This window comes from Eumetopias jubatus, unplaced genomic scaffold (genome assembly GCF_037043125.1).
Source record: "Eumetopias jubatus isolate StellerSeaLion01/CBP00866 unplaced genomic scaffold, mEumJub1_p1.0 scaffold_8, whole genome shotgun sequence".
In the NCBI taxonomy this organism is placed as follows: Eukaryota; Metazoa; Chordata; class Mammalia; order Carnivora; family Otariidae; genus Eumetopias; species Eumetopias jubatus.
In genome coordinates this window covers 133,341,339-133,365,076 of record NW_028274814.1, presented here as the reverse complement: position 1 = coordinate 133,365,076, position 23,738 = coordinate 133,341,339, and the positions used below count along the sequence as shown (strand labels likewise).

The following is a 23,738-nucleotide window of genomic DNA, read 5'->3' as shown; positions in this document are numbered from 1 at the left end:
TCACAACCTCCTAATCCATGACAAAAAGGGTACAGGAATCTCTACCCTAGATTCAAAGGATAGCTGAGGTTTCAATGCTATTTAAAGAGCCATTTCATGCTGCTGTCATTGGGAAGGAATGAGACAGCTGCGGGGAGCTTCACCAGAATCTCACTGATGGAGAGGTAGTAAGAAGAGAAAAAATAAAACTTGATGGGAGAACAAGATACTGGATGGGCAGATCAGAAACAGAATTATTATTGGCTTCTTGCCACAAACAGGAAGAAAGCACAAAACAAGCAGCCGCACTGACGATGTGTGTAACCCTCCCCCCCCCGCCCCCCGCCCCCCGCCGGTCAGGATACCTCTGTCGTTGCAACACACAGTGCAGTTTTAGCAGCAGAAAACCAGAGGGAGTGTAGGAAGCCCCACATCCCTCTCCTATGTCTTATCCATGCGCGCTCTTCCTGGGTAGCACCAGTCTCCCCAGGTGCGGGGTGAGACAGGACGGGAAAGAGGTCAGCGCAGGTCTGCTTGCCCTCTGGCCTCTGGCAGGGCCTGGGGAGTTCAGCAAACGCCCCCTCATGTTCCTATGGCAGACACTGGGGAATGAAAGGCTGGCTGTGGGCCTGTTCCTGCGCTCAGGCAACGTCCTGGAAAGGCAGGGCCTCATGGGGAAGAAACACGGTCGCCAAGCCTCAACCGGTGACTGGATTTTTCAGCTGGTGCTTGCTGCCTGTCAACCTCCCTTCAACCTCTACCACAAAGGCTGTGTCCTTGAAGGCTTTGTCCTAATTGGCAATAAGGCAAGGAAGGGGCTGAACAGCAGCACCCGTGCACAGGTGCTGTCCCAACAGCCCCTTCCCTCCCCGTCTTCCCCCAGCTGCTCACACAGCAGCGCTGATCTGGACCAGCCAAGGGTGAGGCTCAGCCATCGGGCACACACACCCTTCCCTAGGCCCTCTTCACCACCGCCAGCTCCCCCACTGCAGTCTCTCTGGTGGCCACCAAAGAACACAATCTCCAAACAACGTGGCATCCAGTTTATATTGAGCCTCCCTCCTGTGTGGGTCAGTAAGTGTTCCCATGAGACCTTCTCAGCACTTAGAAATTGGAGCTGGTCAGGAGGCAGGGGAAATGGGCTTCTTCTCCAGGAACCTGGGTCAAAGGCCAGCTCTTCCACCAGCTTTACCCCCAGAAACTCTAAATACTGTCTGAGCACTCACTCTGCAGAGCTCAGCTTGGAAACGTGCAATCGTAACTCTCCGGTGACATTCAAGGAAAAGGCAACATCTTGACTAGGCAGATATGCTCCAGGGGAAAGAGCAAAACAGAAGTCGTGAACAAGAGGAAAAGACAAGAGAAGACACTGAAAAGGAACAGGCAAAAGGGCAGGGCAGACAGGGACAGAAAACCTGGGCCACAATGCAAAACACCAGCTCAGGCCAGTGCTCCACCTTCTCAATTCATTCCAGAAAAATTAGCCTGGAGCAAGGGGGAGCGGAGGAGCAGGAGCACAGTGTTTGGTAACAAAAACAGAAAGGGCTGGGTGAGAAAACAGGACCCAAGGAGATGGCATTCTGATGAGCATGAAGTGACCGGGGCGATGGCCAGCAAGACAGGAGGCACCTAGGGACCCTGTGAGGCACCAACTATGCAGTCACGTGTTTCTAACGGAGAAGCCAGGGTCTGACCACCTGGCGCCCGCTTTGGCCTTCACCGGCCCTACGTCTGCAGCAGCACCTCCGGCTCAGAGAGTGAGCAATAGAGAGTATATCCCAATTCATCTATTTCTTCAGGAGTGAGCTCTGCAAATAAGTTCACCTTGGGATTTAGGGCACTGGGCAGGACTCCGGCCTCCAAGTAGCTGATGAGTCCCCTCAGGGCCTGTAAGAATCGGTCTGCCAGCATATCTAGAGACCAGTCAGCCTCCTCCTGGGCCAAGTGGAGGATAACGTTAGTGAGCTGGCTGGCAGTGAGGTGGCCCAGAGCCGGAGTGGACTTGCATATGGCCTTGAGGATCTTGAGGCACAGAGACCGGCAGCCCGAGTCGGCCTGGTCCAAAGCCCGTAGGCGGGCCGTCTCCGCGGGACGCAGGCTCAGCCGCCATAGGTTGTCATACTGCGCCAGCCGGTGTGGTCTGGCTACCAAGACGGTGTCGCCAAGGGCCACTGATGGCAGGAAGTCAATGACAAGATGCTTGTCACACTCATACTGCACTTCCAAAGTCAGGGCTTCCGGGGGTGGTGCTGGTCGGATCACATAGTCCAAGAGGGACCCAATGGCTGGCCAATTGATGGAGCCAGCCACTACCTTCTCAAACGTGTCTGCCACTGTCTTTGGGGAGAGGTAGCCCCCTACTACACAGCGGTCCCAATAACTGCTACCCCGAGGAAAATACTCTGGATTCTCACGACGAACCAGGCAGAAGCCAGGGACGTTCATGATGGTGTCCTCACCAGGGATACACGACCACAGGTTCTGCTCCAGGACAAGGGGCACGATGAGTTGGATGTGGTCCGCTGTCACCACCTGTTGGGGCACGATTATAAAGCTTTTGAGGGACTTAATCTGCTCAAGAGACAAGCATTCCCAAACACAGGTCCCACCATCTCATTTTCCCCCAACAATAAAGGAAACTACGAATTCATTCATGTCACTGTTACCAATTCAGATAGAGGGACGATTTAAACCCACATCTGTCAGGGGCACCTGAGTGGCTCAGATCTCGGTTAAGTGTCTGCCTTCGGCTCAGGTCGTGATCCCGGGGTCCTGGGATCGAGCCCCGCATCGGGCTCTCTGCTCAGTGGGGAGCCTGCTTCTCCCTCTCCTTCTGCGTGTGCTCTGCCTACTTGTGCTCAATCTCTCTCTCTGTTAAATGAATAAGTTATCTTAAAAAAAAAAAAAAGTCTGTCAGAACAAGAAAGGGTTAAGAAGACCCAACAAATGCTACCCCAGTGGGCAGAATCCAGAAGCAGGAAGACCTTGGTCTTTCTGGCAAGCCTGGGATGCTGATCTTTGGTACCAACAACACTCTTGAGAAGCATCCCGGTCAGCACCCAACCCTACCCTACATGGGAACCGCCTTGTTACCTGCAGGTCATCATAGAGGCTGCCACTCAGGTACATGTCCCGAAGTGGCATGTCAGGCAACTTGGCCCGCAGGAAGCTCCGGAGCTCGGCACATATGTCCACAGCAGCTTGCTTGGCCCGAGCCTGCTCACCAGCAGGGATGGCTGCCCGGTTCCGGTAGTAAGTAAGAAGTTTCTCCTGCAGGGACATGCGGAGTCGTGACTTCTTCAAGTCTACCTGGCCCTTCCTGGCCAATGGCTTGGGCCGGGGAGGGCAGAATGTATCTGCCAAGGCAAGAGAGAGAGGCACGTGAGCTCTTCCCATGCTTGCTTAGTCCATAGTTGCCTTGGCCCCGGAAAGAAGGGCCTGACACAAAAGGCAAGTGCTTGCACAGTGCCTGGCACACACGTGCTCAAGAAACATTTGCTGAAGGCAGATGTAGTACTGAGAGCCCAGAGAGAAGTCCCAGAGGGGTAACAGCCTTTTCCTCACCCGTGTCAAAGGCTGAGGAGTCTGTGGGAAGGGTCTGCAGGGACCGGCTCAGGCCTGTCTTCATGTCCTTATTCAGCAACCGGGGGGAGCCCATCCAGTTCGGTTCTTCCCAGCTCCTTTTCCCTGAATGGCTCAGGCGGGTGGGGCTGGTAGGGGCACTGATCGCCCTATCGTACATCTGAAAGAGCAGAGGCCCGGCATAGGTAGCTTCCTGCCTGTTTCCCTTCTTCCCAGCAGCTCTGCCCTCAGGAGTTCAACTACTATTTTTCAGTAACTTCGTTTTATTCTAGATTATGGAATACTTTGCTTCACGTGGAAAATCTTAGGAAATACTAAGTGATACAAATAAGAAACTAATCTACCATAACGTCACGACACAGAGACAACTTAATATACTGGTCTAGTTCTTTTTGGAAATATAGATTTATATAATTAGGATCTGACGCTATATATACTTTTGGAACTGGATTTTTTCACTGATCACTTTTATCATTTCCCCATGCGACTAAAAATGAACCAGTGTTCAACATTACAGTACCTTTGCTGACTATACAACATTGTACCTTATGAATGTACCATAACGTTAAACACGGATTCACTTATTTAACAGATACTGAGTGGCTACTGTGTGCCAGGCATTGTTCTAGGCGCACAGAATAAAGCAGTAAACCAGAGAGACCCAACCCTGCCCTCATGGAGCTTCCAGTCCAGTGGAGGGGTACAGGTAACACATAACTAACAAGTTAAATGTGAAGTATGCAGACAGAGATAAATGTTAAGATAAATACAGTAGGAACCGGAAGTAGGAAGTGTATACGTGGTGGGACGGTTGCTATTTTAAATAAGGTAATTAAGGAAGGGTATTTTGGTTATTTGCAACCTTTTACTCGCTGGGATAGACCTATTTGTATCTCCAACGATTTCTTTAGGGCAGAGTCCTAGAAGTGGACTTAGTGCATTCTCCTCACGGCTCGTCTCATAATGCCACAGGACCAGCCCATCAGTATCAGAGTCTCGTTCCAGGTCAGCTCCACTCTGCAAAGGCAGCCTCAGCCCCTCTCCCACCCCTGCCCCGGCCGCACGCACTTACCCGCTTCACCGCCAGCGTGGCAATGCCCAGCATGGCCGCTCCACCCACCCCCAGCACCAGCCGGGCGTTGGAGAGCACAAAATCAATGGCCGTGCCGATGCCATTGTCATCCTTCTTGCCTCTGCGCTCACCAGAGCCTGCCATCGTTCACCTGGGGACAAAGGCACAACACAGCCATCACCACCTGGGACTTCGAGAGCCATCCTCCAGCTCTCCCCCAGGAGGCCAGCCCCCAACAAGTACAGGGTGTTCCGTGAATGCCAGAGACCCAAATCCTCCTGCCTCTAGCACCGCAGGCTCTCGGGTCAAGACAGAGACACCATGCTCCATGGCGTATCTGCATGCGAGGGGGAAGAGTGGATCACGCTAATTGTGAAAAAAAAAAAAAAACCTCTCCACCAATCTACTGAGATTATAGAACTAGAAAGCCTTAGCTCACTGTCATTCCTTTCTTATATTAGTGTGAAGTACCCGCCCATGCAATTCAACCCTCTCCTCTCCCTCCCCATCAGTATAATGTAGATCGTGTTTTGATCCTTTGGCTACTACTTCCTAGAAGGTGAGATGTGAGAAGGTCTCATCTACTAGATTAGGATAGAAGATGCTCATCCAGTCCTGTGCCATCACTTCACCATAGGGAGGTGACTCCCTCCCTTGCCAGAGGTCCCAGCGACAAGGAATGGCAGAGCCATCTCCAGAACTCAGGACTCCCAGCTCCCAGTATGATGCTTTTCCTACCACATCATGTTTATTATAATTACCCACAGCAAACTTTCCTATTCTACTTTCTGCAAAAAAAAACAAGACAAAACAAAACAACCCCCACAAGATAACACGGACCAGGCCACTGCACACGGAGACATAACCTCAGGTCCCTACATGAGAAAGGTCTGAAGAGAAAAATAACTCTCTGGGGACACTCCCACTTGACAGATGCTTTGCTTCCTGGGGAAAGTGTTCAGGAGGGCTACAAGAAGCTCAGGTGAGGCTGGCACCATGCCACTGAGAATAAATGCCAAGGACGCTGTAGTCTTGGCTGTTAACCGGGGGGGAAAAAACAAAAAAACCCCATCTGCCCAAATGCACTTGGAAAATGAACTAAAAACGTGGTCACCTCAAAGGGAGTTCATGGGCTCCATACCAAAGAGGCTGGCTTCTCGTCCAGCGCTCAAGCAAGGGGAGTGCACATGTACTCCCCGACAACAATGGAGTCATGCCGACTGAAGTTCCCCAAATAAGCCCAATTCCCAGCAAGTTAGAACCCTGGGCCCCACACAGATAAAGGATGGCAAAGTGGTTCAGATCTGAGTACTGCTCCCACCACGGCTACTCTCCCCTGCCTCCCGTGTCCAGTTCACCAGGAGTGACACAGGGAAAACCAGCTGCAGGCCAGCCAGGGTCCCAACGCACCCAGAGTGGGAGGAGAGACAGACAGGATACCTGGGTGCGTTCTCTAGCGTAAGTAACCTTCTTTCTAATACCACTGCAACTGGATATGGCTGGCTTCACATCCCCCTGCCTCTGTCCTCCCCCTCCCCAAGAAAGAAAGAAAGATTTCTGACTCTCTTTATTCCAGCAATGGAGTTATTAAGGAACATTCACTGTCGAGTCCAAAAATACTTATCCCTAACTAGAGTTCCTAACCTTGGTGGCTCTTACAGTCAGTAGAAGCTTCAGGTTTAGGGACATAATGGGAGACTACTTGGCCAACTGAAATAAGTTCCCACACTTCATAATATGCAAAGAGCAAGCAAGGCCAGGGAGAAGAGTTCAACTACGTTACAGGTGAGGTCAGGCGAGAACGCTACTCTCCTCCCTCCAGTGGCCACTGAGAAAGATCAAACTCAGCCAAGGCAGAGTAATCCACTCAGGACAAAGGAGAACTTTACACAGCTCCCCACACATAACAATGACCACTGTTTTATTTTTTAAAAACAACCAAGGAACCCTTACTGATATAAGAGAACCCCTGGATGCAGGCACTTCCTGAACGTGATGCAGCAGGACCAGGAGATATCCTCCACCCAAGCAAGAGCCAGAAGCAGCCTCCCTGGGTCCATGTGATGACTGGTAAGAACGAGGCAGTGATGTGGCATAATAGAAAAGAGGCTGAGTTTTTGAGCCGGAAATCCTGAGGATGAGCCCTGACTTATTAGCTGGGTGACTTCCACAAGTTACCTCACCTCTCAGCTATGAAAAGGGGGTAATTATGCCTGCATGGCCTGAATCGTAAGGTTGTAGCGAGGAAAGAACATCTACAAAAATACTATACGTGAACACCTTATGAACCGTCAAAGTCCTCCACGAACACTGGCTGTCATGAAGTCTTTTGTGATTTCCATCAACGGGACAAAAGGTCAACTTCCAGAAGGCAGTCAGCAATCCAGACTATCCTGAGTTACATTTTTCCTTCTGAGATGGAGTTAAGAATGACCTCTAAAACGCACATTGAGGGCGCCTGGGTGGCTCCGTTGGTGGAGCGGCTGCCTTCGGCTCAGGTCATGGTCCTGGAGTCCCGGGATCGAGTCCCGCCTCGGGCTCCCTGCTCAGCGGGGGGTCTGCTTCTCCCTCTGACCCTCCTCCCTCTCGTGCTCTCTGGCTCTCATTCTCTCTCTCTCAAATAAATAAATAAAATCTTAAAAAAAAAAATAAATAAATAAAACGCACATTGATGCTATTCTGGCTTGAGACCAAAACTATTAAGTTGGGTAGGCTTGAGAGAAGGCTTTTCCTCCTCTAGAGCAATGTGCTCACCCCATCCAAGGACCAGATGATGTCAAGACTTGGTGACCTGGGAGAGGAGAGTGCTTCCATGAGCTTCAGTAAGGAGATAAAAGTTCTCGTCCTTTTTTTTTTTTAAGACTTTCTCTATTTGTCAGAGAGAGAGAGAGAGAGAGTGAGAGCACAAGCAGGGCGAGTGGCAGGGAGAGGGAGAAGCAGGCTCCCCACTGAGTAAGGAGCCTGATGCAGAACTCGATTCCAGGACCCTGGGATCATAACCTGAGCCCAAGGCAGACGCTTAACCGCCTGAGCCACCCAGGCGCCCCTAAAAGTTCTTGTTCTAAAACTAACTTGTTCCAGTCGAAACTGCTTATCCACTGCACATTGTCCACTCAGGTTCTGCTGCACTAGCTTGCCTATTAGGAGACAGAAATCCATCCTGCAAGGAGGGGGAGCCTGGCTCCTCAGTGCAAGCAAGGAGAAGCACTGTTGTTTAATGGGTACAGAGTTTCAGTTTTGCAAGATGAAAAAGTTCTGGAGCTCTGTGACACAACAATCTGAATAGTCCTAACACTACTGAACTGCACACTAAAAAATGGTTAAAGTAGTTTTTTTAAAAGATGACAAAGTAGGAGGAGAAGGAACACCAACATGGCAGGTAGGGCTGGGGATGGAGAGTCTCAGCACCGCCAACTTTTGAGGCAAATTTTTAACCTGTCTACCCAGATACAAAAATGGGAATAGAAATACTCATTACCCCGATGTAGCAGGGATAATGAGTCATGGTGGTCCAATAGCTTCCCAGGATGACAGCACAGAACTATGAAAATTCCAACTTATTTTACTTGAGAAAGTCCTAGGACTTAAACTTGTCTGGCTTGAGTACATGTGAGGCCAGCGAACGTGCACCGAGTGTGTACCACGTGCTGGGCATCTGACACATCTCCTCACACCACCACCACCACCACCACCACCACCACCACCACCACGACGTCAGTCGTACTGTTCTCTCCAACTTACAGATGATGAAACGGAGGCAGAGGGGAAGTAATGGCCCAAGGTTATGGGGTCAGTAAGCTCTAAGATTGGAACCTGGAGCTCCTGCTGCTGGGGAGAAGTAGTTTAAGGAGTCCCAGGCAGCTTGCAACGCCACCTGCTCACATCTCCTCTCTATTAACCAGGAGACCATACACTTCTTGGAGGCATTCCGGCACACTCACTGCCATGTCCCCATGGCCAGCAGTATTTGACACTTAGTGCGTGTTCATTGCACAAATGAGCTATTAACCCTATGGGGTATTTTTGGTTTTTTGAGGAGATGGTGATGGCGATTTGTAACCCAACTCACAGTCAAACTAGATTAAGAACACAAAAACTCAGTAACTCACTAGCTCCCTTCCAGATCCGCTACCCCTCCCTTGTGCAGGCAGGCTCCCATGGGCATCAGCCCTCCCTTGGGCCCCCACCGCTGAAGGCCAGTCTGCCAGTCAACCTAAGTGGCTGAGGCGAACCAAAAGCCATTACACAAGGCTCCCCGCTCCCCCCAACCACTTTCCCTCTCAATCAAAAACAGCACCCTCACCCAGCTGGCAAGCCTTACACCTCAGTTAGTCTTCATTTTCCTTTCTCCTCTTCCAGCCTCAGCCAACTGGTCACCAAGCCCCACTGCAGTGCACGCTGTATTTAAGGGCAGCCACCCTACCCCCTCCACTGCCCCGTGTTTTCTGGCCACATGTGCTGCCTCTAATAGCTCTCACCAACTTCTCCATGCTGCCACTGCCACAATCCCTCTTCTGTGCCTGTCCCCCGCTTCCCAAAGCTGTGACCGTCCCCCTCTTCTCAGATGTCACCATCTCAATAGGGGAGTCGGTGTCCTTGCCAGCTTGGTCCAGCCTCAACTCTGACCCTTGCTGTACAGGTCTGCCATCCTAGCCACAGCAGACTCAAGTTTCCAGACTACCAAATACAGTTTCCACCACCGTATTTGCTTATTCTTGCCCATCTGCCTGGCAAGCTTTTCTCACTTGAGGCAGCCCTCAAACATCTCCTTTTCTACAGCCGCCCACGATTCCCCTACCACCACCCCACCGCAGGCAGAGTCCTGTCCTCAGGCCCATCTCCAAGGGTCTTTACATGACCCTCTAGGACGGAGCTGCTCTCACTGGGATGACTTCCTGTTGATCTCCACATTAGACTGAGTCCCCTGATGGACCTTATCATTCACCTTTATCCCAGGGCCTGCCAGAATGCCAGAGCCATAGAAGGCCCTCTGGAAAAGTTGCTGAAATAGATATACTCATTAGGTTAGAGCGGGACTTCTTGATACACTGCTATCAGGAGTAAACAGAGCTAACATACCACCTACTAAGCACCATTCCAAATGCTGTGTGTGCACGGTCTCATTTAATTTTCAAAATAACTGGACAAAAAAGGTACCATTCGCTCCACTTTACAAATGAGGAAATGGAGGCCTGGAAAAGTCTAGTGATTTGCCCTAAATCCCACAGCTATTAGCAGCAGTGCTGGGATTTGAACGCAGACACGGTCCTTTGCAGTCTACACACTATGCTTGCCTTATAGACTGTGCTGTAACAGAATCTAGTTGTGTCTGGAGAGTACGATCTGACCCACAAGGTAAGTGAATCCACTGGAGGATGAGCCAGCCTAGAACTGAGCTCTAATAGTTTTAACCAGTATCTTTTCTAACACTTTCATATGTAAAATGTTTCAAGAAATAAGATGGTGATAGTAATTGTTCTGGTGGGGCTTGAAACTCAGGGCCGATTTCTCCTCAATAAGGAAACCTACTTCTGTTAACGTCTGTATTTCCTCCATTGAATCCTAGTGACTATGGTCACTGAAAAGAAAGGTTCCTCTCTCCAGGTCCCCTACATCCAAAAAAAAAAAAAGAAACCTATAGGATTGTCTACCTACCTGAGGCTTCTTACTGCATCTGTGAGGTAGGGATGGGAAAGAGCAGGAGTGTCTACGGAAGACACCTTTGTTCTCTTTCCCTTGGAATTAGGATGAGAGGGGAAAGGAGGGGATCCTAAATAATTCCCCCCAATTTGCTGTGGAGGAAGACCAGGCCCTTTTCCAGCTGCCTCTCCCGGGCCTCAGGATCCTCTAGCTTCTGATTTTTCCGGAACTCACGGCGGATGGAGGCAAGGTAGAAGTCTCGGTCAGTGTAGCGAAGCTCTCGACCCTGGCGCAGCAGGGCCCGGTAGAGACTGAGCACCGCCTCTCGGCTCCATGGGGCCATGGGGGACAGGCAGGGGCTGGGCGTCAAGCTATAAGCAGAAGGGAAAAAACAGAAGCCTAGAATCAGAATTAATGATGGAAGGGGGTATAGAGACTATCTAAAATTCAGGAGTTCTTAATCTGGGTCTCAGAGACCCACCAAGGTTACACTATGACTTAGCGGCAGGTCTAGGAGTAGACCCCAGCCTCTCAATCCCCTCTTCTGGGAAAATACAGGTTATGTTGAAGGGCCAGGGTTTCAATCTTGGCTCTGCCATTTACCAGCCATATGACTTTGGGCAAAGTACTTAACCCTTCAGAGCACCAGCTTCCTCAGTTGTAAAACGGAGATGATATTATATTAAAGAGTACCTACCTACCGCTTAGGATTATTTTGAGAACTGTGTGAAATAACCCATGTAAAGCATCTATAATAGAACTTCACCACAAGGGGTGGTCGAGAGTGGCAAGGACTCTCAGCCATACTTGAATCCTGCCACCACCACTCATGATGATTACCTTGGGCGAGTTTCTTAAGCTCTGTGCCTACCTCAGTTTTCCATCTGTAAAATGAGGATTAAGACTGTATTCTGCCCACATGGTTGGTAAATAAGTTAATGTATGTAAATGTGTTTGGCACTATACTAAGCACTCGATCAGGGTTAGCTATTTCTAGTGGGGCCTAGCCTGGTTTCTAAGTACTCAATAAATATACTAGATTTAGTTACACATAAACTGCCACCATCTCCTTTCGGTAACAAGGAACCTTTACACAGGTACAGGGTGTCCTTTATAAAACGCTTTGTCATCCATTACCACATTTAAATTAAGGAACTACCATGAGGTGGTCAGGGGTCCGAACAATGACAGTGAACACTGACTGGGTGTGTACTATATACCATGCAAGTTCCAAGCATAATCCACAGAATGTCCCATCTCACTCCATCAACAAACCCAGTGTCATTATCCCCATTTTAAGTGGAAGAAATTGAAGCTCCCAGAGGGAAGTAACTTGCCCACGGGCACACAGCTGGAAAGGAGGAGGGCTGCATTCCTGACCCCAACTCTGCCTGCCTCTCTAAGGATAGTTACCATTTGCTCGGGCCTTACCATGTAGAGCATGGGTGCTCTACAAACTTTCCCAGCACAAATAAGGCCCCCCAAAATAAGCTGGATGAAAGAATCAACGTCCCTATGTGGAAGCAACCATCACCTCTATTTCAGATATAAAGAAATGAGACTGAATGGGGGAGGTATTTGGGAAAAAAATCTGAACTTTGGGCCCAAAGTCAGTTAGCCATCAGCGTCTGGCCTCACTAACTTCCTGCGCGAGCCTGAGCAAGCCACCGTCCCTGTCCTTTCTCCCTCAACTGTAGAGGGGCTCCTCTCGGCCCCAAGGGCCCCCCGGAGTGGGGAGAGATGAATCCAGAAAATCAACAGGAAAAGTGCTTTATGAGGTTTGAGGCGACTGTCACACGAAGGCTGTTACTACAAGGTCGCTCGGCAATTGAGCGACTGAGCCCTGGTCGGTTCCCAGTTCCTGCCCCTCGACCCTGGGGGACGAGGCCGAGGCGGGATGGGGAGACCCCGGGCTGGGTCAGGCCGGATCGGGGGCCCTGGGAGGCCTCCGGAGGCTGGGGCGGGGCCACAGAGCGGCATCCCAGGGGAAAACCAGAGCGGTCTGGGGAGCGACCCCCGGTGGCCAGGTTTGGGGGGCGTCGGGCGCGGCCCTGAGCGGAGGCTCGGCGAGCCCCGGGCCCCTGGCCCCGCTCCTCCCCTCACTCACCCGCGGACTGCGCGCGCTACCACTCCTCGGGATTCGCCTCTCGCCCGGTATCTCTCCCGGGGTCACCCACCAACATGGCCCCTTCACTTCCGGGACACGACCTTGCGCACGGAGTTGAGGGGAGGGACTGAAGGGAGCGTGGGGGCGGGCGGAGGCGGGAGGACTTCCGCTCTTCCCTGCCGCGACCTCTCTCGGGGCGGGGCCTGGGGCTCCAACGGGCCGCGCCCCCTCAGGCGGAGTTTGTCCCGCCTCCGTGCGTGACGTCACCAAGGACAGGCCCGCGGAGGCCGTTCGGGCCCTGCCCCCGCCCGAGAGTCGTGGTGCGGTGGGCGGGAGTGGACCGAGGGTCGGAGGACCCGGGTTGGCCGCTCAGTGCCGCAAGCCCGCTGTGTGGGGTAGGGCTCCACCCTCTGCCAGCCTCGTGGTCTGTCAGGGGGGGTCAAGCCAGACCCCAGCACCGACTGCCGAGCCCGGGCTGGGGCCGTGGGGGTACCTGGGGGATTCTGACACTAATAATATCCTCCGTCTTGGCTTTCACAGCTCCTCCAAATCCAGATCGCTTTCTCAGCTCGCTTTCTTTTTTCATCCCTCCGTGCTCTTCCTGCTCCCCAGGCCCTTTGGCTCCTGACAGACTCCTAACCCTTGAAGGTCCACCTCAAATATTCCCTCCGGAAGTCATCAGGTGGCCACGCAGAAATGTCTGAACACTGCCGCTGGGGCTCCTAACCCTTTCGATAACAAAATGTATTCACTGGCACCAGTTATTTGTCGGGCACTGTTACTTAATTTATCCATTTGCTTCTCTGTCTCTCACTAGATTCCAGGGCAGGACCTATGTCTTATGGAATCCTTAAGGCCCCTCCCCACCGCATCTCCATGGTGCCCAGGGAGGTCAGGCAAGCAAGGTTTGGAGTCCGGCCCCGGGGGGGGGGGGGGGGGGCTCCCAGTTCCAGCTCCACCACTTAAGGACTGCCCTCAGCCAAATTCCCTAACCTCAGCCGGGGACTCTGAGAATTACAAAGTATCTAGAGGAGCAGGTGGGCACTTAGGGAGCAATTGCCCAGCCACTTTATTGATTCCTGCAGCAAATCCTTACCAGGGGTCTCTAATGGGGCAGGCATTGCCTCAGGTATTGCAGGGCAAGGAATGATGGGGTCCTGTCTTCTAGCCAGGGCTGACACAGGAGGTGAGACCAGCTAGGAGGACCGCGCTGGGTGACAGGATGGGGTGAGGGGAGTGTGGTGGGGTGGAGGGGGTGGCTGTCCTACATGGCATGGGTGACATGTGGATCTTCCCTTTTTCTTGTGGCCGTGGACACCATTCAGTGCTGCCTTCTTGACCTTCAAAGCCTTCGCTATGGCTTCCACTGTAGGAGAACCAGGAGCTGTTTTCTTCACTTTCAGCTCCATCTTCGTGCAAAGGGTCCCTGAGTTGCATTGCCAGAGGATCAGTCTGGCTGGAGGAGGACTGAATGCACCAAGGGCTAAAGCAGGGAGACTGGTCAGAAAGCTGTGACAGAACCCTGGTGGGGACAGGACAGGGGCTCAAACCAGGGAGACGGCAGTGGAGGGAAGGAGTGGTCAGATCCTGGAAGTCTTTGGAGGGAAAGCCACTGCTTGTGTGGGGTGTGAGAGAGAAGGGTCACCGTGGCTTCAGGGTTCCGCCTGAGCAACAGCCTTGCTGCCTCCCTCCACCAGCTTAGTTAGGAGCATATTCCAAGTGTTCCAAATTGCTAGCAAAAGGCTGTTTTCCAGGGGCCTCAGGTCTCCGCTCAGATAAGGGGCGACTTCCCTGTGTTGTAAGGAGCCCGGCAGCACTGGAGAGGTGGTGAACCCCTAGGATTTCTGGGAAAGGGAGGGCCCAGTTGGGGGCCTCAAGGAGGGAGGCTTAAGACTTAGGAGCGAAGATGGTGTGGAGTTGGGGCTTTTAGGCTAGGATCCCCGGGGCCAGCTTGGCATGGGGAGACCAGGATGAAATTCAGCAATTCTCTCCCCTCACACTCACAGTGTGGGAGCACTGGACACTTAGAGCCGCCTTTATGAAGCACTTCTTGTGTGTCAGACATCGGGACTGAATGCTTTACGAACATTGTATTATGTCTAATCCCAGCGGTCCTGCTTGGTAGGCATCTTTATCCCCATTTTATAGATGGGAAATCCAAGACTGAGAGAGGTTTGCCCATTTCTCTGACACTGAGCTAGGCAACTGAGAGGCTCCCAGTAAAACTCATGTCTGTCTTACCCCAAAACGTGTGTTCTTTCCACCCTTCTGGGCTGCCCTACTTTGCTTGATAAAGAAATAAGTTTGTGACCCAAATAAATCTAATTGGTGACATTTCCAGCTGGAAGACCAGGTGACCTTTCATAGCCCTCCTGACCCTCCTGCTCTATAAAATATTATTTTTAGGAGGGAAAGGGAGAGGCTCCCTGCGGGCCTGCCTTTCAAATCAGCTCCCCCTAGACTCTTCTGGGTCTTCTCTTTACTTCCGGACTCACAGCACTCATTCCTGCTCCCAGTCTCCCATGACAATGGGGGAGGGAAGTGAGGCAGGCATCTGGGACCCATGTGCATCCATGGTGACTTTGTAGGCCTGAGACCCTTGGCAAGGAGCACTGACCCAAATGTCAGGGCCCCGCCGGGTTGTTGGGACAAAGGGCCCTCTGGGATCTCTCGGATACTGCAGCTTTGACATAATTTGGATGTTGGCAATGGCATCTTCTGGGGTCATGGATAGAGGGTGAGTGGGAAGCCCTTGTTCACCAGAGCGATGACTCACACCAGTAGGAAATATTTAATTATGGAATGAGTGAACAAACAAACAAACGAATGAATGAATGAATCAATGAATATTTTCCAGAAGGACAGGGCCTGGAAGAGAGGGACCATTTCCCCGAGTCAGGCCAGTCAAATCCAGTCGAATTGAAAGAGGCGGTGGGATGGTGGTGGGCATGAGGCAAGTGATTTAAGCTTCACGTGCCTTGGTTTCCTCATCTGTGAGCTGGAGATGGAGTTAAAGCAACTGCCTCCTTGGGCTGTTGAGGATTAAATATGAGAGGGCGTGCAAGGGGTCATCGGGGGCCTGACACCTGGTAAACGCACAGTACGCAGAGATTTGTGTTATTATGAGGTCTCTCTCTCTCTCTCTCTCTCTCTCTCTGTCTCGTGTGTGGATAGGGACATGGGAATACTGGCTCACAAAACAGACTTTGAAAACGCAGGACACCAGTTCCAGGGCAGGAACTCAGGGAAGTCTCAAGCTATGGCCTTCGGGCCCTGGAAAGCCTCAGTGGTCAGGGGTCTGGGCTCCAGAGGATGAAGGCAGGATACTGGAACGAAATGAACAAAAATATGAGCCATGAGGATCAACACTGTTGCTCCCAAGCAGTCTGTCATTCAGCATGTAGTGAGCACCTAGCATGAGCCAAGACTAGAGTGGGGAATGTAGAGTAAAACACGCAGTTCCTGTCCTCAAGAGGGCCAGGGTCAAGAGGGGGGCAGACAGGTGCACAGACAGTTGCTTGGAGAGGAGCCTTTGCCAGTGCAGAAGCAGGGTTGCGTGGGCACCAGCTGGATAGGGAGGCAAAGGGATGAGACCCAAAGCTGGACGGCGAGCATGCCAAGGTTTCCCGGGGACGAGGTGATAGTCTGCAAGGTGTGCTCTGAGCTGTTATGCTGGCTCCCTTAGTCTGCAGTCAGTCATGGGTTGGAATCCCAGCTCTGCTACCTGACAGCTGGGGGACCTTCAGCAAGGTTCTGAACAGCTCTGAGTCTTGGTTTAAATGGGGATTAAAGTACCTAAGCAATCTGATCTTGAAATCCACTCATGCTAACTAAGATGGAGGGAGAGTGAAGCGGTGCATATCAGTGTATTAAGGGTATATCTGTAATGAGAAATAAAACTATGGCTGAGGCCTTAGGGAGTTCAGGTGATGGTACAGGGGCAGGAGTGGTCCTGGCAAAGGATGGGGTCTCTGCCCATTGTAGAGTTCAAAGAACGAGAGCCGGAGAACTCAGGAAGGAGAGGCCCGAGATGAGACTGGGGAGGAAGGCAGGGCCTAGCAGGCCACAGCCAGGATTTTGACCCTGAGCCAACAGCAAGAGGGACGTTTGAGCTAGGCTCAGACTTCCGTCTGGGAAAGAGCTGCCTGGTCCCTTTACAGGGACTAGACTGATGGGCTAAGACATGCAGATTGGTCCCCAGGCCACTGCGGTGCCCCTTGAGAGCCATCAACAGACAGTGGGAGTGAGCATGGCTCTTTGTGTGCTGACACTTGCACATACAATCGCCCGACCCTCATCACAGCCATGTGGGGATAAGACTGTCACTGCCCCAGTTACATCCATCCAAGGAGGCAGGACCTCGAAGAGCCATAAGCAGCGGGACTAGGATCTGAACTCCACTCTGGGGATTGAAGGGTCCCCTGGGATAGATGAAGTCACTGGGGGCAAGAGTGGAGGAAGAGGGCACAGAAGGGGAGATCTGGGGACACTGATGTCTAAGGCCGAGGAAGCAGAAGACACTGCAGAAGACAGGGGTCTCCTGGAGGCTTGGGGAGAGGAGGGTGTGGCCACAGAGGCTGGTGCTCCAGCCAGTCTGAGACCAGCCTTGCCCAGTTAGGGGCTGGTCCCAGACTCTCTCACTTCGGTGAGAGCCCAGGGGCAAAAGAATACACGGGAAGGTGGAAAGGGAGACAGTAACTTTGCTGGGAGGGGAAAGGGTGAGAGGAGAGGCCAGTTGGAGGGAGGAAAAGTGGGCAGGGTGGGGTGGCAGTGGGCTGGCGTGTGTTCCAGCCTGAGGAGGGGAGGAGAGGAGCCAGTCCAGGCAGAGGAGTTAAAAGCCCCAGAGACAGTGAGCCCTCACTGGAGCGAAGTCCACAGATGCTGCTCACCCAGGGGGCAGGGGGAGGGAAAGCCCCAGGCTTCCTGACATAAGGCAGAGAAGGTGAGTCCCTGTGACCAGGGTCTTACGAGTCTCGTGCCCTTTACTCTGCGTAGCAGGATGCCTTATAAAATTGAGACCCTCTTACCTGGGCTGATGGAGTAATGGAGGAGTTGGCTGTAACTGGATCGCAAAGCTCCGGGACGTGAGCTGGCCAGGGACCTGGAAATCACTCTCAGAGTGAGCGCCTCCCTCCTAATGGAGTTTGCTGTCATCCGAGGTCATCGATCCTGTATTCACCAGACTAAAACCTGATATCCCTGGACAGGAGTGAGGTTCCCCCATTAGCCTGTGAAAGCTTTGCTGCCTACATTGTGCCAGGTGGTGCCGAACAGGGCACGGGGAATGTGAGCTCATTCACTGAATACCCTCCCTCGGGCAGGTGCAGGAGGGGGGGCCAGGACTGGCAGATGCACAGGGGCTCCACCTCTGCCCACGTGTGCTCCCTCTGTGAGTACAGTGCCCTGCCCAGAGCAGTCGCTCAGTGAATGTCCATCAATGTCCCTTTCTGTCCTTTATTTATACCCACTGATCCCTACTACAGTCCTGCGAGGGCTGGATAGCAGTGTACCTACTTTACAGATGAGGCAGCACCACTCAGGCTGATTATAGCCTCCACCTCCTCTAGGGGTAAACTGGAGGCCTCCATGCTGGAGTAGACCAAGAACTGTTCTCTTCACTCCACAAAGAGCTTTGCAAGACCCAGAAAATTATAAAAGACAGCTTTCCAGGTTTGCTCAAATATTCAATGATCTGGCAGCACTGGGTTCCCCACTTATGCTAAGGAGCAGCCACCAACTTTGGACAGAGTTTGAGCTCCTCAGTTCACCCCAATCCCCACCATGCCCTATTGTCTCATCCACTGGTGCTCCCTCATTTACATTACGTTACCCTTTGGGCTCCTGTGGTCTGCTGAGTCTGCTAAGACCTGAGGCCTCGTGAGGGTCACAGCTGTTAGACACTTGAGAGTTTATCCAGTTCAGCCCCTCCCTGCTGGCCCCAGGGTACATGCACACATGTGTGCATGCACACACACACACACACACACACCTGTACAGACACCCAGAGAGAGAAGAGACTGGCCAAATTATACTTTTTAAGAAATTTGTATCTTTGGTATATTCATCTGGAATTCACTCTGGTGTAAGGAGTGAGGTAGGGATTGTAATCTTTCTTCTCAATGGCTGTCAGATATTTATGAAATAATCTTTCCTTCCCCCAGTGTCATTTATATCATATACTAAATTCCTGTGTGTATTTAAGGACCCCATTTTCATGATACTTCAAATTTGCTGACTCCTGGGTCAGTGTGACCTCCTCCAAGTCACAGCTCTGATAGGGCTTCTTTGAGTTGTTGGGGGGTCAGAGCTCCACTGAAACCAACTCAGGTTGGGTTTGTCCTAAGGATGACCAGAGCCAGGTACTGATCTCATGGCTGCTTCTCTCTGCACTTGTGTCATTTGCCCCCTTTCCAACCTGCTTCCTCTGATTGGCTCAGCTCACCTCTTCAAAACAAGCCATGTCATGAATAGTGCTGTTGAGCCTGTAGGTGAATTTCAGTAAGTTTTTTACCCCAGGCCAAGGAGGTGGGACAAGGAAGATGAAAAGATAGCGAGACTCCCTGGAGCTACATCAAGAACTTTGACTTGCTACTGTAGGTGATGGGGAACCATAGACTATTTTAAAGTTGGGAGCAGGTGGTGACTGGATCAGATCCATAAGGTACAGGCAGGACTGCTGGGTGTGGTGGTTCATGTTACACACTGCACAAGGGCACCACATCCAAGGGGCACCTTTCACATCATAGACCTTGTGGAGTTGTATGTTTCCTGTGACATTTCTTTGGCAGAAGACAGTGAATTGTCTTGTTCTAATGAAATCAGTGCATTACGGCAATTTTCCGATAGGTGGAAATAAAATGTCTTGGGTGAAGGGATGCCTTTCTCAATTTGCACAGAAGCCTGCATGGGCTGGCAGTGACGCTGCCTTGAGGATGGATTGCCAGGGAAAGGGAGAAGAGGGAGAGCAAGGCATGTCTGCATTTCCAGGTCAGAGTCTGGGGTGTATGGCAACACAGTAATTAAGACAAGATACATTCCAGAGGATGCACAGAGCTTGGGATGACCCTGAGTGCGGTTTAGAGGTTGAGTTGTAATGTTTGTGCATGCTCTTGGTCCTTTGAGTCTTAGAACTTGAGCCCCCGATGTCCTCGTGCTCACTGATCGGCAGAAGAGCCTCTCTTCCCCCAGGGGTCTCTGCAATCCCACAGCCCGGCACAGACTAGAGAATGGGAGGAACCCTCTCTAGACATGGCTCCCTAATGGGAAAGCCATTCTCACCACCTTCTCATATCAGATGGGCAGGGGAGGAAACATCTACCCAGCTGGAAGGGCAGGCAGCCACAAGCAGACCTGAGGCCCCTCTTACCAGATCACGGAGGCAAAACCCGGCACCATCCTGGGCTGTGCTTGGTAACTTCTAAGGGTGTTGATGACACCGGCTGGCAAAGTCTCGCGTTGATGCAGAGTGGTGGGCCTCCATGCTTGGTGACTCGGAAGGGGGACAGATGAACCCTGACTAAGGAAGGTGGCAGAGTGCAGGGGTCTTCGGGGCCCCACTGGGGATGTGCCAGGGGGTGGATATCAACATCTACTATTAGTGCGAGTGGGGTCTGGGAGACAGCAGCTCTGAGGAAGGGTGAGTTGTTACATGCACACCACGTTGGGACAGATCAGCGGGATTTGGTGAGAGCTGCTGGGCCTGGGCAGAGTGCTGGGGACACACAGGTGAGGAAGACATGCCCGGCCGGGCTGTGTAGGCAGCAGATGTTCCAGAGCTGTTCATCCTCCAAGGTCTGCCACCTCCTGTGTGAGCTCTGGAACCTTCAGCTCCTCGGCTGCGAAAGGGGAGAAGAAGAACACGTACCCCTTTGCCCTGCACGCCTTCAACACTTGCACGTTCCCCTAGCATTGCCTTCATCATCGTGCATTTTTCCTAGTCTTGGTTTTCTTTTTTCTTTGTAATTTTCTGTGAGTCTAATTAGCTATATACATCTTTCCATTTTTGTGGCATCTACTTGTACATGCTGCCTCAAATCCCACCTGACATCCAGTTGGAAGAGGGGGAGGAAGAGAAGGCCGGCCTGCACCGCTGGTTGTGGCCGTTCCTGGCTATCCCACTAGGAGGCAGCACAGCACCGTGAGAAGGGGTGGCGGAGACCCTGGTCCGAACTCCCACCGGGAGCTGTGTGCCTTTGAGCAATTTACTTATACCCTTAATCTCCCCAAATCCTAGCCTCCCCACCCCCACAATCTTGCAGGCTGGTAAGGGGGAAGAATCCCCCCCAAAAACCATTTATATTACATGAAGTAATGTATGCAAACTGCCTGGCATGTATACAGTAGGTGCTCAGTGGTTGTATATGCCTATTGTAGTGGTCCTTAAGCACAAGAGTGATTTTATCCCCCCGGGGGGGACATTTAACAATATCTGGGGACATGTTTGGTTGTCACACTTGGGGGAGTGGATTCATCTAGTGAGTAGGGGTCAGGGATCCTGCTAACACCCTGCAATGTACAGGACAGCCCCCCCCCCCCGCCCACACAGAATTATCTGGCTACGTTGTCACTAGTGGTGAGGTCGAGAAACCTGCAGTTGGTTACTCACAATCGATTTTGAGCTCCTAGAGGGCAGAAAATGTGTCTTCATTTCTGTATCTTCCCTGGGGCCTGTCACGGTGTGCAGTGAGTGAGTGAGTGCGGGGTTGAGCTGAAAAGTGAGTAGTGACAAGAAGTGGCATGGATACGGGGGGAGGGGGGAAGGACTGAGGTGTCAAACCAAAAAGACTAATTCATAGAGTGGGGTCACATGCCTAACTGCATTAGCCTGGGGGCTTCCTAAGAGATGAATTTAATTTGCAAAAACAAAATTGCTTCTAAGCATCCTCATCGGATTGCTTTAAATGCTGGTGATCAAGGGGACCCTTCAAGAGCTTTATAGAAGAACTGAGTGCCCCCCTTCGGAGCCTCTGCCCCAGGACGTTACAATGGGCTGGACTGGCTGAGTCAGGAAGTTCTCTGCCTCCTACAAATCTCAAGAATGTTGTGTGTTCTTCCCACCACCAACCTGCACCCCAGACCCTGGCCACTATTTGTAGAACCAAATGGTAAACAGTCTAAAAGTCCCATTACTGGGTAGCAGTGGACCAACTGGCAGAGCAGAACAGGGAATGGAGACAGTTATTTTTGACTATGTGATGGACAGTCACGTGGACGAGGGCCTGGCCTTGTCTCATGTGAACTTCTAGAAGGCAGAGCATCCAAAAAGGCCTGGTGTGAGGCATGCTGGGTCTTCAGAAAGGCTGCCCAGCAGGACACACCAAAGGTTCTCATTATACCATGGGCACGGATGCAGTGTGATACTCGACAGAAGTGGCAAGTCTTGGCCAGGCTGGGCCAGTAACTGAGCCGGGGGTGGGAGGGCAGCTAATCCTGTGGGCGAGGCCCTATAGAAGAAGAAGTTTGGGTCATAGAATACCTACTGTCCTCAGGTGGGCAGGTAGGTTGTATGTGATAGAAGCCAGGCAGAGTGGGACATTCAGGGAGCAGGGTATCTGGGAAGTGGGGGTTATTGGACAGCATAGGAGACGGTCCTGGGTTCACATCTCAGTGCCTCTACTTACTAGCAGCATCCATTCCATAAATAGCTGTTGAGTTGTGCCAGGAACTGTTTGCTCCCAAGTGTGGGAGAAAAACACAAAAACAGACCATCCTAAGACCATGTGGAAAGGGCAGTGCTGGAGACGTTCGAGACGTAATGGGAGCCCAGAGGATCAGCACCTACCCTGGGCATGGGGAGGCAGAGGTGGGGGCCTTACCAGCAAGGCCTCCTGGAGAACCTGACACACGAGTGGAGCCTGAAAGAGTGAGTAAGAGTTAGGTACAAAATGGCAGCAGAAGGTTCTGGGCCAAGAGAATAGTGTGCATGAACTCAGGAAGGTTTTCTTTAGAGGAGTCAGAAGGCTTTTGGTTATAAGTAGCAGAAAACCCAGCTCAGAGTGTCTCTCACAAAGGGAATTTACGGGCTCACATAACTGAGAAGTCCTAACTGTGGGTTTTGGGTGAGGCTCTACCCAGCAGCCAATGCTATAAGCTATATACTCCTCCCTCTTATTCCTTGTGGTGGGGGCTCTTTTCCCACCCTTCTTGAAGAACTTCTTTTCCAGGAGCTTCCAGCAATTTTTTCTTCTGTATCACTAACCTGGATTGTCCATCCCTAAAGTAATCACCCTGACCAGGCAGTGGGTGTACCAACTGGTGTAGCCATTCAGGGCTCCCCCAAGAGCTGGCTGTGTGCATGTGTGAATGGGCACATTTGTGCGTGTGCGTCAATCTCACCCAAACGCACGATTAAGAAGTTCTGGTAGGAAGAGATCCTGAGAAGAGTGACTGCAAATGTCCACTACAGCCAGCATTTACTGAATGCCTACTGCATGCCCAGCTCTGTGCTAGCTGCTTTTCATGCATCCTTTAAGCCCCTTGATGCTTTGAGGTGGGAGTCATCATCTCCACTTTACAAATGCTGAAATGAGGGCTTAAGTCTGAGGAACACATCCAGGGTCGGCTGATTAGCAAGTGGGGACCTGGGATTTGGACCCCGGGTAGTGATCTAACACAGTCTCCGGCACACAGTAGGCACTAAATAAATGGTAGCTACTGTTAGGAAGAGTTCAAGGAAGACTCCCAGATTTCCAGCTGTTGCATGGGTAGATGAGGGGTCATCAATGGGATGGAGAATACAGAACAGAAAGAACAGCCCTGGGCGGGGGTGGGGAGGAAGCTGAATTCATTTGGTCGCATGGTGTTTGAGGCGACCTTGACACCTTGAGGACCAATCCAACAAGCTGTTGGATCCACGGGCTGGGTGCCCCGGAGGGAGGACTCCCTGGAGAGACTGATCCAGCACCACCTGGGTGAGAATCAAGAAGAGTAGGCAGAGCAGTGGGTCCAGGATTAAGTCCTGGGGAGCCCCCTTATTGAAGGGGTGCATGGAATAAAAGGATCCCAGGAAGGAACATCAGGAAGGAGGAAGAGGAAGTCACAGAGGCTGAGGGAGGGAGTGTGGAGACAGGATGCGTGACCCTGCGTCAGACGTGAGGGAATGGAGGGTGAGGCCGTGGTCATGATGGTGATGGCTCACACTTTGGAGGCTCTCCCGATGCTCTGGGCTCTGTTCCAAGTTCTGAGCACACTCACAACCACTCCGGAGGCCTGTCCCATGAAGATCTTCATTTTGCAGATGAGCATGCTGGAGAAGGACTTGGCCAAGGGCTGGTGAAAGACCTGATGGAGGCAGCTGAGGTTGTGCCGGTGGTGACCTCTGCAACCCACATTCCTTTGGGGCATCCTCCTTCCTCTGGA

General features: G+C 51.9%; 2 protein-coding genes across 3 annotated transcripts; both read right to left on the bottom strand.

Moving 5' to 3' along the window:
• Window positions 1–325: 325 nt before the first annotated feature.
• MIEF1 (mitochondrial elongation factor 1) lies at window positions 326–10,594 on the bottom strand. 2 transcript variants are annotated; one of them, XM_028115455.2, is made up of 5 exons: window positions 10,508–10,594; window positions 4,634–4,784; window positions 3,544–3,721; window positions 3,073–3,335; window positions 326–2,511 (listed from the first exon to the last, which is right to left on the bottom strand). In XM_028115455.2, the coding sequence occupies exons 2-5, from the start codon at window positions 4,775–4,777 to the stop codon at window positions 1,705–1,707; spliced, it is 1,392 nt and encodes a 463-aa protein (XP_027971256.1). In that variant the 5' UTR covers window positions 4,778–4,784; window positions 10,508–10,594; the 3' UTR covers window positions 326–1,704. The 2 variants fall into 2 exon arrangements, with proteins under 2 accessions (XP_027971256.1, XP_027971255.1); XM_028115454.2 differs by lacking the exon at window positions 10,508–10,594 and adding an exon at window positions 10,289–10,377.
• Window positions 10,404–12,494, bottom strand: MIURF (mitochondrial elongation factor 1 upstream open reading frame). The gene is made up of 2 exons (XM_088025381.1): window positions 12,381–12,494; window positions 10,404–10,644 (listed from the first exon to the last, which is right to left on the bottom strand). Exon 2 carries the CDS (start codon window positions 10,614–10,616, stop codon window positions 10,404–10,406), a length of 213 nt encoding a protein of 70 aa, XP_087881507.1. The 5' UTR covers window positions 10,617–10,644; window positions 12,381–12,494.
• Between the last annotated feature and the right edge of the window lie 11,244 nt (window positions 12,495–23,738).

Bases quoted from the DNA above. Each gene is read 5' to 3' on its own strand.
- MIEF1 (XM_028115455.2), bottom strand. From the start codon at position 4,777: ATGGCAGGCTCTGGTGAGCGCAGAGGCAAGAAGGATGACAATGGCATC. The intron at 3,336-3,543 runs GTGAGGAAAAGG...TTGCCTTGGCAG, and splicing joins CTCCTCAGCCTTTGACACGG to ATACATTCTGCCCTCCCCGG. The intron at 2,512-3,072 runs GTAACAAGGCGG...GTGCCCCAACAG, and splicing joins GCCTCTATGATGACCTGCAG to GTGGTGACAGCGGACCACAT.
- MIURF (XM_088025381.1), bottom strand. From the start codon at position 10,616: ATGGCCCCATGGAGCCGAGAGGCGGTGCTCAGTCTCTACCGGGCCCTG.